At 29.0% G+C, this 16,143-nt stretch overlaps 2 protein-coding genes across 2 annotated transcripts; one reads left to right on the top strand and one right to left on the bottom strand.

Moving 5' to 3' along the window:
* The first annotated feature begins 2,343 nt into the window (after positions 1-2,343).
* Positions 2,344-6,757, top strand: LOC103492729 (sodium/hydrogen exchanger 3-like). Its single transcript, XM_051082633.1, has 9 exons — positions 2,344-2,366; positions 2,913-2,985; positions 3,279-3,397; positions 4,423-4,708; positions 5,368-5,433; positions 5,542-5,645; positions 5,756-5,857; positions 6,299-6,365; positions 6,689-6,757. Exons 1-9 carry the CDS (start codon positions 2,344-2,346, stop codon positions 6,755-6,757), a joined length of 909 nt encoding a protein of 302 aa, XP_050938590.1.
* Positions 6,758-10,965: 4,208 nt separating this feature from the next.
* LOC103492730 (classical arabinogalactan protein 26) lies at positions 10,966-11,625 on the bottom strand. The gene has a single exon (XM_008453212.3). It carries the CDS (start codon positions 11,508-11,510, stop codon positions 11,097-11,099), a length of 414 nt encoding a protein of 137 aa, XP_008451434.2. The 5' UTR covers positions 11,511-11,625; the 3' UTR covers positions 10,966-11,096.
* Between the last annotated feature and the right edge of the window lie 4,518 nt (positions 11,626-16,143).

Raw genomic sequence — 16,143 nt, 5'->3', positions numbered from 1 at the left:
GTTTGTTTGAAATCGATTTATTCCTTTTATGTTTGGTTATGCTTCGTTTTTCAGTTTGTGTGTTGTTACTTAGGGTTTAGGGTCTATCAGTGATAGATAATATCACTGATAGACTTGAAGGATGTTTAGTTTGTTTGCATTGTAATGTTATTAGATAATTTAGTTTAATGTAAATTTTTATGTGTTATTGTTTAGGTTCTATCAGTGATATGTTTCTATCAACTTGAAAAGGGTGTTTAACTTGTTTGTGTTGGATTGATATTAAATGTTTTAGCTTAATCTGCATTTATTATCCATTATTGCTTATGGTCTATCAGTAATATGATCTATCTGGTCTATCAATGATATGGTCTATCAATGATATGGTCTATCAGTGATATGGTCTATCAATGATATGTTTTAATCCTTGATAGACTTAGAAGATGTTTAGCTTGTTTGACTTGGAAAGTTAGTATAAGTCTAGTTTAATGTGTGTTTTTTTTTTTTTTTTTTGTGATGTTGCTTAAAGTCTATAGTGATATGTTTCTATCACTGATTGATAGATTTGGAGGATGTTTAACTTGTTTCTATCTTGATAGACTTTGAGGATGCTTAACTTGTTGATTTTGGATGTTAGTAGAGACTTTAGTTTAATGTGCATTTTTTATGTGATGTTGCTTAGGTTCTATCGATCATATTTTTCATATGTTTTTATCACCGATAGATTTGGAAGATGTTTAACATGTTTACATTGGGATGTTAGTAGATGCTTTAGTTCAATGTGCATTTTTGTATATGTTATTACTTAGAATCTATCAGTGATATGTTTTTATTACTGATAGACTTTTGATAGATTTTGAGGATGTTTAATTTGTTTGTGCTAAGGTGTGTTAGTAAATGTTTTAGTTTATGTGCATTTATTTCTGCGATGTTTGTTAAAGACTATTCTATCATTGTATTCATCAATATTTTCAAGAAAAAAATCTCAATTTCTTTTAACCTAAAACGTAAAATTGATAGAAAAATTCATAATATGTTCAATTCTACAAAGCCTCGAACCGATGAAGTCCAATACAAGTAAATAAACACATTTTTTATATAAAAATACTAGTAAATCATCAAATTGAATCGAACCAAATCAACCTACAAAGATAAAACTAAATCAAATTGTAAAAATTGGACGACGTCGAATGAAAAATTTAGGAAAGAATCACATCTTAAAACAAATATCAAACTGAGATGATGAATATAAATTGGATGAAAAAACTGGGAAATAAATCTCACATTTTTAAAGAAAATTTGATTACATACTAAAAAATTAATATCAAAACCATAACATTGACCTACCGAAGTGGACGCAAACGGAAAATTGTAGAAAATTGCTTAACGCAGGAGACAATTGGCCGTTGGAGGCGAGAATGGAACGAAAAATCGACTAGTTGAAAGCGAAGGTAAAATTATAAAAAGAAAAGAGAGAGGACGAATTGTGAAGAAAAAATTGGTCAGATTTGAGAGAATGAAAAAAAATGATATATATACCAAGATCGTGGAAGAGAGAAAATCAAGCCATATATTTTTTATCTAAAATAAGGGTATTTTAGGAATATACTAAAAAGAAATAAAAATTTTGCTATTTTTACAAATAGTTTATGAGGTTGCTATATCTTTTATATTTTATGTTGTGAGAGATATCCATTATAAATCCCCTGAGATAAAACTATATAGGACTGCAATAATCACCAATCGCTAACAGTAAAGCTATTTAAAAGTTTTCAATTAAAGTTTTATAAAAACTATTTAAAAATTTTTCATTACTATTTACTATGGATTTTACTATTTTACATTCATCATATTTTCATTGTTTACTACACTGTTATTGCTTTGTTATCAAACTAAAATAGATTAATCACTACACTTACTATTAGTATAACTTTTGTTGTGGTTTTTTAAAATGTTCTATTACTATTATTATTTTTAAATGAATACTGTATTTGTTTTCACAAAATTTAGTTTTCGTTAAGATTAAGATTGTAATATTTGACTTGGATTGTAATTATTTTAAGAAGTTTTACCCTTTAAAATAATCTATCTATATATATATTTAAAAGTGTAATTTGGTAATGTCATGTTGCAATTAAGAGTTACCCTTAATCACTAAAAATAAATCAAAACAAAAGAAAAAAAAAATCACTAAATAATTTATGTAATTTGGTAATGTCATGTTGCAATTAAGAGTTTAGAAGTTACTTTTGTAATATTTTGAGGAAAACAGGCTAGAATTACAATTATCCCAAAATGAAAATTAAAATAATAAATTTGACTTTTGTGGCTCTAGCCGTTGGCGCCAAAGAACTCCACGAAGAAATGGAATTGCATAGAGATAATTTGTATTCCATCGCCGGAGAGGGAATCTTCGGTACATTACGCTGTGGATTTCCTATTTCATCAGGATTCCTCCGTCAACATTTGGATTCCTTCCACTGCAATGTTTCAAATCACATCCTTCGATTACTTTATATATACATGTTTATGCAATCCTAGATTACTCTTGATTTCTTATGGATTTCTGAGTTTCTGGATCTTTTCTTTCTTTTCTGTTTCTGAAGAAGAAGATCCTAGGTTTGTGGTTTTTTCTCGCTAATGCTTCAGCGTTTGATATTATGTTCATTTACTGATCTTTCGAGTGGAATATATTATCGTTCTTTGATTTTTGTGGCTTTTCTAGTCAGATTTTACATGTATCCTGAGTAATTTCACTAGTGTAGTGGTGGTGTTTAATTGTTTGAACTTTAGGATTTCACTAAGCTGCTACGAATTCCGAATTCGCGAGTTTCTGATATAATTCGTGCTGTTGGTGAAGTCAGGAAATTAGATTTATATATATGTAAATTCTCTAGAACAACTTTATTCAATGGACTTGAATGTTTTTGCAGTGAATTTTTCGGAGTTTATAAGTTTGAGCTCTTGTTTTCATGGATCCATTTGCTTTCTGTTGCAATTGGGAATGTAAGCAGACCCAGAAGCGGCGCACTTCACGTTTTGTCTCTTATCTAATTGTTCGTCTTTTTGAGAAGAAACGTTGAATGAATGAGTCAATTACTTTCCTATCTATTGTAAATCTGCATTCAAAGCTCGTTGGATTTGAAGTATAAAATTATGACGTGAAGAGATTCTACCAGTTAATTGCATATATAAGTTTGTCCAATAAGTTTATCATGAATTCCTATGTCAGTGTATTATATGACTGCTTTTGTTCCTAATGCTTAACCTATTTTTGATTTGGTCCTGTGTTTCTGTAGGGAATTTTCAGTGGAATTGTCGTTCTCCTAACGACAAGAGGAAAAAGTTCTCGCATCTTAGAATTCAATGAACAGCTTTTCTTCATTTACCTTCTTCCAACCATAATATTTAATGCTGGGTAAGTTGCCATAATCTTATGGATCTTTTAATTGAATTGTAAAGAAAGAAGCTCTTGCACCCAACATACCCGTTCGTTGGCATCAAATGTTTACTATTTATTGATTATTGGGGGTTTTACCTGTAAAGCGCAGACGACATATGATTCGTTTGGTAAATTTCTTGGAATTAGGGGTGATTATCCTGTATACTGTATTTATTCTTTTCTTTATTAACATGAAATTTTGAAGTGTACAATAATGATGCAATTGGCTTTATGTTAAATTAAATTTTACTTTTAATATAGGTTTCAGGTGAAGAGAAACACTTCTTTCGCAACTTTCTGTCTATTATATTGTTTGGTGCTTTTGGAAGTGTGATATCATTTTTCATCATATCACTAGGTACACTCTGCACTCTTGAACATTACGACTTCATACATACATCCCATATACAAATGGGAGAAAAATTACCACAAATTCTCAAAGATGAGAATCGGTATAACTAATCTACAACTATAGCGAATAGTGGATGCAATAAATGCTCAATTATTTACTTATTTCGTTTCAAATCTCTAAGATCCTAGTAGTCTAGCTTTCTGGAACAGACATTTACAATATATTTATTATAATCACAAATATGATGGGTCAAATGATGCCTATTAGTAAATCTAAATCTACTTGGACAAATCTTTTTTCAACCTTCAGTTTTTTTTTTTTTTTTTTAATTTTCTGTTTTTACTGAAAAGAAAATAAAAGACTACCCAGATCATGAATAACAACAACTAATTGATCATGCATAGGTTTATGATGATTTATAACAATTTAGATCAATAGCTTTTGAATTATCAAGAATGTAGCTTGAAAAATCATGACATAGGTTCCCTCAACTTAGAAATTGGATGGTTGGCTCATCAGGCACGCAGGATTACTTTGGTATATTTCAGTCCTACAAATTTTAAATTTAGACGATGCTTGTTTTTGTGGCGATGATAACATCAGGTTTCTTATATTCTTATTATTTACTATTATTATTTTTTACTTGTAGCACTTGGGGCAATCTTAACAGCGTTGTGCATATAATAAATGCGCTTACGCTTACTTGTTTTGGTTCTGATGTTGTTCTTAAACAAGATGAGACACCTTTACTGTATAGTCTGGTCTTTGGAGGTGGTTTGGTCAATGATGCTTCCTCAGTGGTACTCTTCAATGCAATCAAGAAACTTGACCTCTCACATTACTTCAATAGATGCCATTCTGTTAGCAGTAAGCTTCTTAGCTTTGTTCTCGAAAAGCACATTACTGGGAATTGCTCTAAGTCTCTCTCAAATAAGGTCGTTACACTAACCCTACCTATTTCCTAGATGTCCCATAATCATCTTAACTTGGGTATTAAAAGATTAGTTGACTAGAAATTCCACATCAATATAGCATCCCTTCAAATAAGCTTTTGACAAAATTAAGCTACCTAGTACTCCTAGTGTAATTTTTTTAAAAAAACTTGAAATATTGAATATAAAATTTGCTCTGCCCCCTCAGTGAAGATTTGTAAAACAATTGAACTTTATAGTTTGTTAAATTATATAAATGTAAGTTAAAATGGAAACTTCTAATATTCATGGTCTAAAAATATGTTTGTTTATTTGTTGTTCTTTTTATTCATTTCTGTTTTCTCTTTGGTTACATTGATTTTTTGTTATATCTTTATATCTTTTAATTTTCTTTTTTGGAGGTTGGGCTGCTATGTGCATTTATCATAAAGAAGCTATACTTAGGGAGGTACGAATATTGTTGAATTTCTTTTTATCGTTTAAATGATTAAATGTAGAGGTATATATTATATTTTCCTTGTCCTGTAACAATCTGAAGATCTCATTGAGGAGATCGTGTGAAGGGTTACATTTAGTAATAGTACACTTCCGTGCAGTTAATTACATTTACTTGCAAGGTATGCTTGACTTATTAATGTAGATGTTATATAACACATCTCAAGCACCTTACAGATTATGAAGTTGTTTCGATGATTTTGATGGCCTACCTCTCGAATAAGATTGCTGAAGTAAGTCTTCTTATGTGTTGTTAAGTCAAAGGATAATCATCTTTACTTGCAGTGTGAATTTTTATTACATTTCCTTTGGGATGACATATTCATTGTTTATTATTGCAGCTGTTGTTTCTTAGTGGTATTCTTAGTGTCTTCTTTTGTGGGGTTGTCATGTCTCACTATACATCTTGGAATAACGGGAATGGCAGCTCCAAACTCATACCACGGTACGTTTATTCTTTTGCTTGAAACCTCATTTTCAAGTTTTATTGTAATTGAAAGCTTATGCTGAAGTATTTATAGAACTGATTTGTTTGTGATCAACTGATTGATACAGCCATGCTTTTGCAACATTATCTTTCGTGGCAGAGATTTTCATCTTCCTTTGTGTTGGTATGGATGCACTGGATATTGAGAAGTGGAATGTTGTAAGAGAAAGGTATAGTCTAAAAGTTGAGTCCAAGTATTTTTATTAGCTTTGTGTTTTATTACTTATATTTCCACAACATTCTTTTGGTTATTGTATCAAACTGCTTACATGTACTTTAGTGTTGAAGTAGTCAACCAATGTGCCTCTTGCTTTTTATTAATATATATGTCCATATCACGTGTATATGTTTTTATAATACAAATTATATATTTTCAAGACATCGTTTTCCATTTTAAAAATTTAATTAAAATTTCAAGAATAAAAATTTAATTGCAAATATAAATGTCAATTTAATAGAAGGAAGGAAATAAATGTAGAGTGAACTATAATAATAATTATGAGTAGAAACCATATCGGAAGAAATGTCAGAAGATGATTCTCAACTATATCTTTTGTGTGTGTGTGTGTTCTGGTGTATCTTATTCGTTACTCCTCCATCACATTTGACAGTCATGGGAAATCAGTCGGAGCAAGTTTTATACTGCTAGGTCTTGTTCTTGTTGGAAGAGCAGCTTTTGTATTCCCACTTTCTTTCATTACCAACTTTACCAGAAAGCACAAAAAAAGACCATATTGGGTTCAATCAACAGGTAACGAAAGTTTCATGTTGCTCCAGCATGTAGGGTCAAAATCACTTTTGTAATTTACAAATCTACCAAGACATGTTTCATTAGAAAATAAAAATTGTTTTTGAAGTGTAAAATTAAATATTAAATTAGTTTTGAAAGGCTAAAGATGCTATTTTATAGTTATTTAAACCTGATAATTTAAAGTCATTTTCAAACCTTTTTTTTTTTTTTTTTTTTTTGGTAGGGGTGACTAATTGGTGAATTTCTGCAGTTTGCAATTTGGTGGGCTGGACTCACGAGAGGTGCTGCATCTGTGGCACTTGCTTATCATCAGGTATAATAGCAACAATAATTTTTGCCTCGCTGAAGTTTTTTCATGTCATATCTTGTGCTTTATTTATATATCTACACACACATGTATGCAAAATATATTATGACAACTTTTTATTCTCTTTTTCGTTGATTCAAAGTTGAAAAATCCACATTCAACTTTTTTATTAGGACGGATCAAGTTCCACGTTCAACTTTTTATAAATGCAAGTGTTTCAATTAAAAAGAAGTTCAAGTTACAAGTTAAGAGAAAAACTTGAAAATCTTAAAATTTTCTTATAAAATTTTGAATTTAGTATGATATATAGAACAATGGTTCCCTGCTCCTATTCCCTTTGCTCAGAAAATATGTTCTTTTGGGTATTTTCAGACTCCAAAATTCGGACTAGATGAGAATTGATGCTGTTGATTTCAAAACTAAATATGTTTTTAGGTTCATTATTATTAATTTTTTTTAGCTCAACTTTAAACCGAATAAGTGACTTGACTTCATGGATATCAATCCTATATTAGATAAACATGAAGTTTTATTTTAAAATCAATGAACAATAAGAAAAATGACTCAGGTATCTCTTTGTCGTGAATTAACAAATCTATTTTACACCTGTCATGGCATAAAATCTTTTATAAATCTTTTGCCTCGTAGTTTCCCTATTTTACTCTTTGTTTGACCCCTTTTTTTAAAGAATATTGTTTGCTTTTCGAATGCATGCGATTAAGCTTTTGTATACCTTGTCCTATATGCAGTTTGCAAGGGCAGAGGGAAAAAAAAAAAAAAGAACAAGAAGGGGCTTCGATAATGATAACCAGCACCATTACCATTGTTCTCTTCACAAATGTGGTAAGTTGCATAAGGCACAATGCTAGTTAACTTAATTATGAATCTGTTTAATAATCAAACACTATTTTTGCCTAATACTTTCACCTGATAATCATGTTTTCAAAATCCAAAATTTGTTTTGTACAGTAGAAATAGTATCATTTTTATTTATTTATTTATTTATTTATTTATTTATTTTTATCGTTTTCTTACCTTCTCTTAGGCTAAATGAAGATAGTTAAGAAATTGGTGAAATAAAAATTACGGTCAGTAAAAACTAAAATTAAAATTTAAGATTTGGTTTGATAAGCATTTGAGTATTTGTTTTTAAAAATTAAGATTATAAACATCTTTTCCATCTCTAAATTTCTTGTTTTGTTATTTATTTTTTACCAACTATTTCAAAAACTAAGCTAAGATTCTACACTAGAACAGGAGTAGTTCTAAAAAACTTGATTTTGTTTTTTGAATTTTGATAAAAAAATTCAACTCTTTTACATAAGAAAGATAAATATCATCCTAAGAAGGAAATTAAATAGTTACGAAATTAGATCTAAATAGCTATTAGGAAAAATAATGTGACGCTAATTTGAATTTAAATCCAACCTCACATGTTATTAGTTATTACAAAAACACAATTTGATTTGAATTTCACAATAATTATCTTTCTCTAATCTGTTTTAGTGTTTTTTTTTTTTTTTTTTTTGTTTACGTGTTTGAATTATTAACCAAATCCACAGTAAGATGCATGATTCCTCAAATTAATAGCTCAACACATCATTTATATATTCCTTTACTTCAAGAATTGAGTGATTGATTGGTAGATAAGAATGATATTGAATCCAACATTACTACCGAAGTACTTAACCAACTAATTCCTCCACAAAGTTTCATGTCATGGTTTATGAAATCTCCAACTCAATGTCTCCATTATTATTGGTGAATGTTTGACGATTGCTTCATGCGTCCTGTTTTTGGAGGTAGTGAATCATCATTAGAGATTCTCACTCCCTCATCTTCTCCCTGATTTTATATTACCGACATGTTACACGTACACATAAACACACGACATATGCATGTAATTGACTATACAAAATTCAAATCTGTGTACTAGATCTATTTATCGAGTAAAAAAGGTTGATCTAGTATGAATTTAGATTTCGCATATACTATGTTACGGTTTAAAATGTTGAGGTCTCAATTTTATGAAAATTTCATTTTTTAATTATTTTAAAGAAATAAAGAAGATTAGATTAGTTTATAGATATTTTTTGTTTTTGAAAAATAAATTAACGTGTTTACTTTTAATAATATATTTACATTGGTGCTATTTTGTTGCTAGATTTTTTATATTTTATGAACTTTTCTTTTGATACAATAAAAATATTGGTTTATATCAGGACGGTGAAACCATAAAAATGTGTATATGTTAGTGAAAGTTTAATGTTGAGACCAATGTAAAGACTTAGTAGGTGTGTAGATTGTAGATGTAGATATATTTGTAGACATAATTATTAGTCAGAACGTTGGTGTTCGTAAAACTTGAATTAAGAGTTTGTTTTTGTCATCTTTTTATAGAGCAATTATTTGAATTTTGTAAGTTTAGAATGAAAAATCAGATTGATTATCGGTGTGTTATGCTCGTTGTTTACTGTTTTTGGTGTCTAATCATATATTCACGCGCACTTTGTAATATTAGTATATAATTTAATTTGTATGCTCATAAATCAATGACTATATAGATTTGGTGATTTTTGCTTTTACAAGTATTTGGGAGTGACATTTTTGTAGCCTTTCATAGTTTAACGAGAATCTTGGCGTTTGGTGTGATATTGTTGAAGATTTTCCAAGTGATTAAGGAGCAAAACCTTGGGATGTGACTATTTGGGTGCCATTTTTTACGATTTTTCTGACATTCGGAGCTTCGATGATGGTAATTGCTTTACGGGATGTTATCGACAAGTTTAGATCCAGAGAAGAAAGGATCTGCATAGGGATGAGAACAAGAACAGAAGGAAGAATCTCTAAAGAATTTCTGTTTAATTACGAAGAATGAGAGATACCATAACACAGATAAGTAAATCCGTTTCAATCGTATATCAGTAAAAACACATCTGTTACTTTGTTTTAATGTTCTAAATCACTTGTAATTTTTTAAGTAATGATTATTTAAGAAGTGAAATTCTAAAATTGAAAACAAAAACAATTGTTTAAATGAGAAATGTCAAATAAGGCACAACTTCCAATAGAGAGAATAACACGTACCATTCTATTTCTCTTTATTAATTTTCAGTTTTTATATATACTTTTTTGTATCATTTAACATTAGATAATAATTTCATTTTTGTTTTTTAAAAACTAAGTTGATTGATATTTCTTTGGTTGATTAGTTTTTCTTCTTATCCCTGTCTATTTTCTAACAATGCAAATTTTGAAAATCGAAAAAAATCAAAATTTTCTGTTGGAATCTTACGAAGTTCAAATGTTTTTTTTATGAAAATAAAAAAATTATAAAAATAACAACTTTATTTTTAAAAATTAGAAATAAAAAAATAATAATTAAATATGTATAGGTTCATAAATAGATTTGATGCCGATATATCTTCATATTTCATATTTCATAAAACAAAAATTCTTACTAAAGTATAAAATTGAACATTTATAAATTTATATAATCAATTTAAATATTAAAATAAGATATTTAGATGTAATGTAATTGTTACTTTGAAATGGGATGAAAGGACAAAGCTTATGAGTGGTTGGAAAATGGGAAAAAACAAAGAAATCCCCAAAAGGACAACTTTTTTTAAGGCACTTTTAATTTTAGGGGACTTTGGTATATTATAATACCTTATTGTGTGTGCTTTCATGATTTATCAAATATTGTGTAATTTGTATTACATATCTATATTTAACGATAAGGTAAGATTGGTTTTGATAGTAGAAATTTTAAGAATAAAATCGTTAATAATATTATAACTGTTTTCAAATGTTGATAATTAACCGTTGGTTGAACTATATAAAAAAGCTAATAATATGTTTCGTGATGAAAAATTATTTTAAATGTTAAAAATTTTAAAAATATTTTTAAATGCAATAAAATCGCAACCTCTATATAAGTAAGTTCACCAAAAGAATTGTTTTTATTATTAAAGGTTAAACAATTTCATGTGCAATATCCACCATTGTCGAAAATCAATTATATAACTTTAAATAAAAATTACAAAATATTCAAATTTTATATCAATTTTTATTTTCTCAGTTGAAACATCTCTACCCAAACATATTAATTTTTTTCCTTATTTTTAATTCAACATTCAAATAATAATTCAATTTTCTTTACCCCGAAACACCCAAATAATGGAATTGAAAAAATAAAATAGACTCGAATCCAAAAATTAAATAAATATGTGTATATATATATATAGTAACAAGAAAACACAAAAGTAAAAGACGAGAATTACTCAAATCAATAAAACATAACTACACTCCAATGTCCACTAAAATCCGAGCAACGGCGGCTCACCCGTCACCGGTGGAGCTCTGCAGCGAGAGCCGTCATAAGAGCTAGAAAAACCGAACAACACCACCCACCGGAGTTAAGAGCAGCAGCGGCAGAGAATGGCATGGACCAAGTCGGCGAAAGAGGCATCTCCGGCGCCGGCGCAACGTCCATAAAATCAGGGTTCGGAGGGCTGGGACTGGAGGGTATGGTAGGCAAGGAGGAGGGCGGAAGGGTAGCGTCGCCGGGAGTGGGAAAGAGTGGAGAAATGTCTGACGACGGCGCCGGTGCCGGGGAAAATTCGGGGGCGGCGGAGATGGAAGAAGTCATGAGGTACCGGTGGGTAGGGAAGTAATTGGGATAAGAAGCGAAAGCGAAAGGGAAAAAGGAAGCTGTGTAGGCCATGAAAATGGGAATGTAGAGAGAGAAAATGGAAGCCATTTTCAATGATAAGAGAGAGAGAGAGAGAGAGAGAGAGAGAGAGAGATTTTATATTTCTAAAAAAGTAGAGAAATTGAGAGGAAGAAGAAAGAAGATGAAGGAAGAGAAGGAAAAACCCAAAGGCCAAAAGGGGTTATGATTATTAAAGGTGAGGGTGTGATTGTGAGTGTAGAGCTAAGAGAATGAAACGTGGCAGAATATAAGTGGGCTGTCATGTGATAATACAGCTTGGCAAGTGACGCTAACAGACAAGGTTTGATATTGTGTGTGTGTGTGTGTTGGGTTTCTTCTCTTCCCCATTCCCAATCACATGGAAATGTTTTTCTTAAGGTTTTCTTTTTCCCTATTTTTTTTTTTTAAAAAATATTCTATTGTTTTAACTTTTTGCATTTGGTGTTTTATGTGTTGTGTTCTATGCAAATACCACTATGAGATTTTTATAATTCAAATGCAATTTCACTTATATTCTCTATAAAACTTTTATCGGAGAAAATAACTACTTTCGTGTCTTTCTTAGTTGATGATACATTTGAGAGTTTAAGAAGATATTTACAGCTCATCTTTGATGTGTATTCTATTAGAAACAAAGAGTTATCTAGTTGTTCTTTACTTTAGACGTTTTTATAGAAGTTTAAAGAAGCCCTTTAATTATTATAAATGGATAAGTGAGTTTTAAGAGGTGATACTACAAGTAATTAAATAGACCAAATTTATAATTAAACCTAATGGACGATCTCAAACAAAATTTGTTTAAAAAGAATATGAGAAAACACATTTATATGTATCATGCCCCTTGAGCTATTATTCTTAAATCAGCCTCAAATTAATGTAAATATATAATTTTTTAAAGATGGGTTAAGAATACATATAATAAAATTTCAACTATAGAGATTAAATTGGTGTTTAATTTTTTTAAAAAAAAAGTTTGTAGAAATATATGATTTTGAAGTTTTACTTTGAATTTTCCAACCTGTCTAACTCAAAAGAGAGAATGAAAAGTCAAGAATATAAAATTTTATTTTGATCTTATTTGTATAAAGGGAAATTTGTGAAACTTTTTATTATTATTTAATAATATAGTTTGTATTAGGTCAGCTCTCTCTACCTTTCAGTACACAAAGTGCTTACCTTTTTTTCTCTCTCTCTAAATACTATTTTAATTCATATATTTTCTAACTTCAATTTGATTATTCATATAATTTTTTAAGATTTTAGTCATTATATACTTTCAAAAATAGGATTCAATTTAATCCCTAACAAAATTAAAATTTTAGTTTAATTTGGTCCTTATATGTTCATTGGCAAATTTTTAACATAATTTTTTTAAAAATAAAATTAAGGACACATTTTGATATTAGAAATACCAAATTAAAACAAAATGTTAAAATAGAAAGACTACTTTAAACATTTTAAAGTGTACTATATAAACAATATATAAAACCTAGAATTAGTGAAGACTAATTTTTGTTGTTCTTTTTTTTTTCCATTAATTTTGATGTGCTTTGTGTGAATACCACTATGAGAATTTTATAATTGAATAAAATTTGGACATTATTCACACAATAATATGGAGATATTGGATATAAATAATTTAATGAGAATTTGGTGCATAATATGAATTATTGTCTACTAACTTTTAAATTTTTTATTTCTACTTTATAGTTAATTAGAATAATTGTTTCATTTCTAAATTAAAAGACATTGTTTAGAAATAGTTTTTTATTTGATAAAGAAATTTTTGGTCTCTGAGGTATTTTTTTCCTGGATGTAACATACTTCATGAATGATATTCATGCGTTAAATTTATGAGTCATCTCGAATATACACATGAGGAATGAAATCAAAGCCCAAAACATGAGTACGAAACATTCATTCTCTATAATCTCATTTAATAGTTATTTGAAAATTGGCTATGAATCATCGTCTTGAATTAATTTGATTATTAGTTAAATGATGGCCAAATTTTAGGCGAAGGAAATTAAAAGAATGATTGCCCTGCACAATCGAGGAAAAACTTGCACTGATATGATGTATTTTGTCACCAAGAATACTTCAACAATCAAGTTTCAACTAGTAGAGGATTCAGTATATGTATTTCATTTGTACCTCTAACTTCATGAACTTTTTTGGTTATATAGTGTTTCCCTACCGAACACTTGATTAGCTAATCAATCTAGATATCCATATTTAACCAAATAAACTCATGGTTTTATAACCAACTCTATTCATCCGTCTCCATACTTATCCAAAGAAATCTATTTTTACAAAAAAAAAAAAATTCACCCATAACACATGGTAGCAATACAAATACATTGAGAATTGAAGATGCAAAATGTTAGAAAATTGAAATGAAAGAGGTATTTGTTGCTTTTGTCATTTATGTTATGTTTTATTAATGGTCTTAATGGGCTCAAAGAAACCTGGACATGGGCTTAGCTCCTAACACTACCAACCCATTTATTAATTTAATATTTTTTAAATAATAAATTAATTAAAATAATAAGTTTTATAAGAATTAAAAAAATTGACAAATTATTTACTATTTAAAAAAAAACCACAAAAATTTATTACGAATTTTCTATGAAACGTAAATGTTGAGCAATAAATTTTGGTCAATTAAATTCTGCCACGTCAACAGTAAACATTGTGATAATCATAATTCGATTGGGTTTGGATAATTAAGTTTTCTCGTACCTGATCTAATTAAGCCCTAAATATAAATTAGGCCAAGAAATAATGGACCAAGCCCGTCAAACAAGTGGGCCTGGGGACGAACCCAACAAGCAAATGGGCCCAAGCCCAGAGTGCCATATGGGCTCAAGCCCAAGTCCAACAAGCAAAATGGACCAAGCCTAAGTCCAACAGACAGATGGGCTCAAGCCCAAGCCCAACAAGCAAACGGGTCCGAGCCCACCTAAAACCCATAAAATTTCTCTATAAAGAGAGACATCTACCATTCATTTATGGGACTTTTTGGTTGAAAAGAAAAATCGAAGCTCTGAAGAATTGAAGACAAAAACTTTTGAAAATGCTCAAGACGTGCAAGTTATCATCAACCTCAAAATCCTTCTGAAAGATCGAAAACTTGGAAGATCAAACTTTCCTTGAATTCCAGAAGATTGAAGCTCGAATTGACTTGTAATTACAACTTCTTGAAGATCGAAGACCACGAAATTTTAAATTTTATTTTTTTTTATTCGAGAGAAAAAATCAGAGGAGTAAATATTAGAGATTGTATCCATAACACCATATATCAATCAATATACAAAGTTCGATTCCACAAATTAAATTTCTCCTGAAATCTCGTGTGAACGGTAAATACTATGATTTGACAATTCCCTTAAACTAATTTGATATAACCAATTGCTTTTTATTTCGTGTTTTTTATTATTGTTTTTTATTTTAAGAAGATGCAATTATACATTCATAATTATTGAACATCATTAATTCATATAAAAAAAATATCAAATAACTAAGAGAAAAGGTGGGTAGGAGAGTACTAAAGAAGAAATGTGAGAAAAATAGCAAAAGCTATTCAATATTCTATATTTCGTTGGGTATTTTTAAAAATATAATAAGACAACCAAATATTTAAACTATATAAAATAATTTTAAAAACGAAAAAGATCCACAAGCCCAAATAATTTTAGATTTGACTATTATTTGATACATTATCGTTTAGATTTTGATAGTCAAATCTAAACGATTTATTTTTTTCAATTCTATCATTTTAATTTGGTTAGACCATCATTTAGATTTAGTCGTTTAGATTTGATTATCGCGCATATCTATTTTTTTTTTCAAAATTTGGTACAAGGTTTAGATTTGACTAAAATATTTTTTTTCAAGATTATTTTGGTACAAGATCGTTCAGATTTGTTTACATGATCGTTTTCTTTGCATGATCGTTTATTTTTTTTTAAGATTATAGATTATTTAGTACATAATCGTTTATATTTGACTAAACAGTTTTTTTTTAATTCTTTTTAAACGATTTTTTGTTAAGACTCTTTTTATACACGATCTTTTAGATAACGAAGTAAAAAGGAGAGGAAAATAAGAAAGAGAAAAAAAATCGCAAGGGAGAAGAAAGATACAAGGGCAAACTTGAAATATTTAAAAATGGATATGTTACACGCACTATAAATATTTTAATAGCTTAGTTATATTTACGAAAGTTTCCTATTTCATTTATATTTTTTTTGCTTTATTTTTGTAAATAGTTTCTTTTTTTCCTTTTACTTTTAAATTTTTTTATAATCTATACGAATTTCTCTAAAAAAAATCTAGTTGTTATAAGTTTATTTATTTATTATTCTAAACAAAAGGGAAACTTACATAAATCTAACAAAATTGTAAATTATTTACGGCCGTGTAACAAAACCCATGAGGTTAGCCATTTTTTAAATATTCCATGTTTGTCCCTCCATCTTTCTATTCTTCTTCGCGATTCGTCTCTTGTTATTTCGTCCTCCCCGTCTTTGTCTGAGATTTCGTCTTTCTTCTTTTCTCTTTTTATTTTTTGTGATTTTTTCCATCATTTTCTTATTTTTCAATTCTTTATTTATGACGTTTAATCTTTCTATCGCTTTTCTTCTTTTCCTCTTCGTTTTTTTCGCTTCGATTTCTTTCC

The sequence above is a fragment of the Cucumis melo genome, chromosome 1 (assembly GCF_025177605.1).
Source record: "Cucumis melo cultivar AY chromosome 1, USDA_Cmelo_AY_1.0, whole genome shotgun sequence".
NCBI lineage: Eukaryota > Viridiplantae > Streptophyta > Magnoliopsida > Cucurbitales > Cucurbitaceae > Cucumis > Cucumis melo.
Note: the sequence above shows the minus strand (reverse complement) of the source record. Positions and strands in the feature narration are given on the sequence as shown.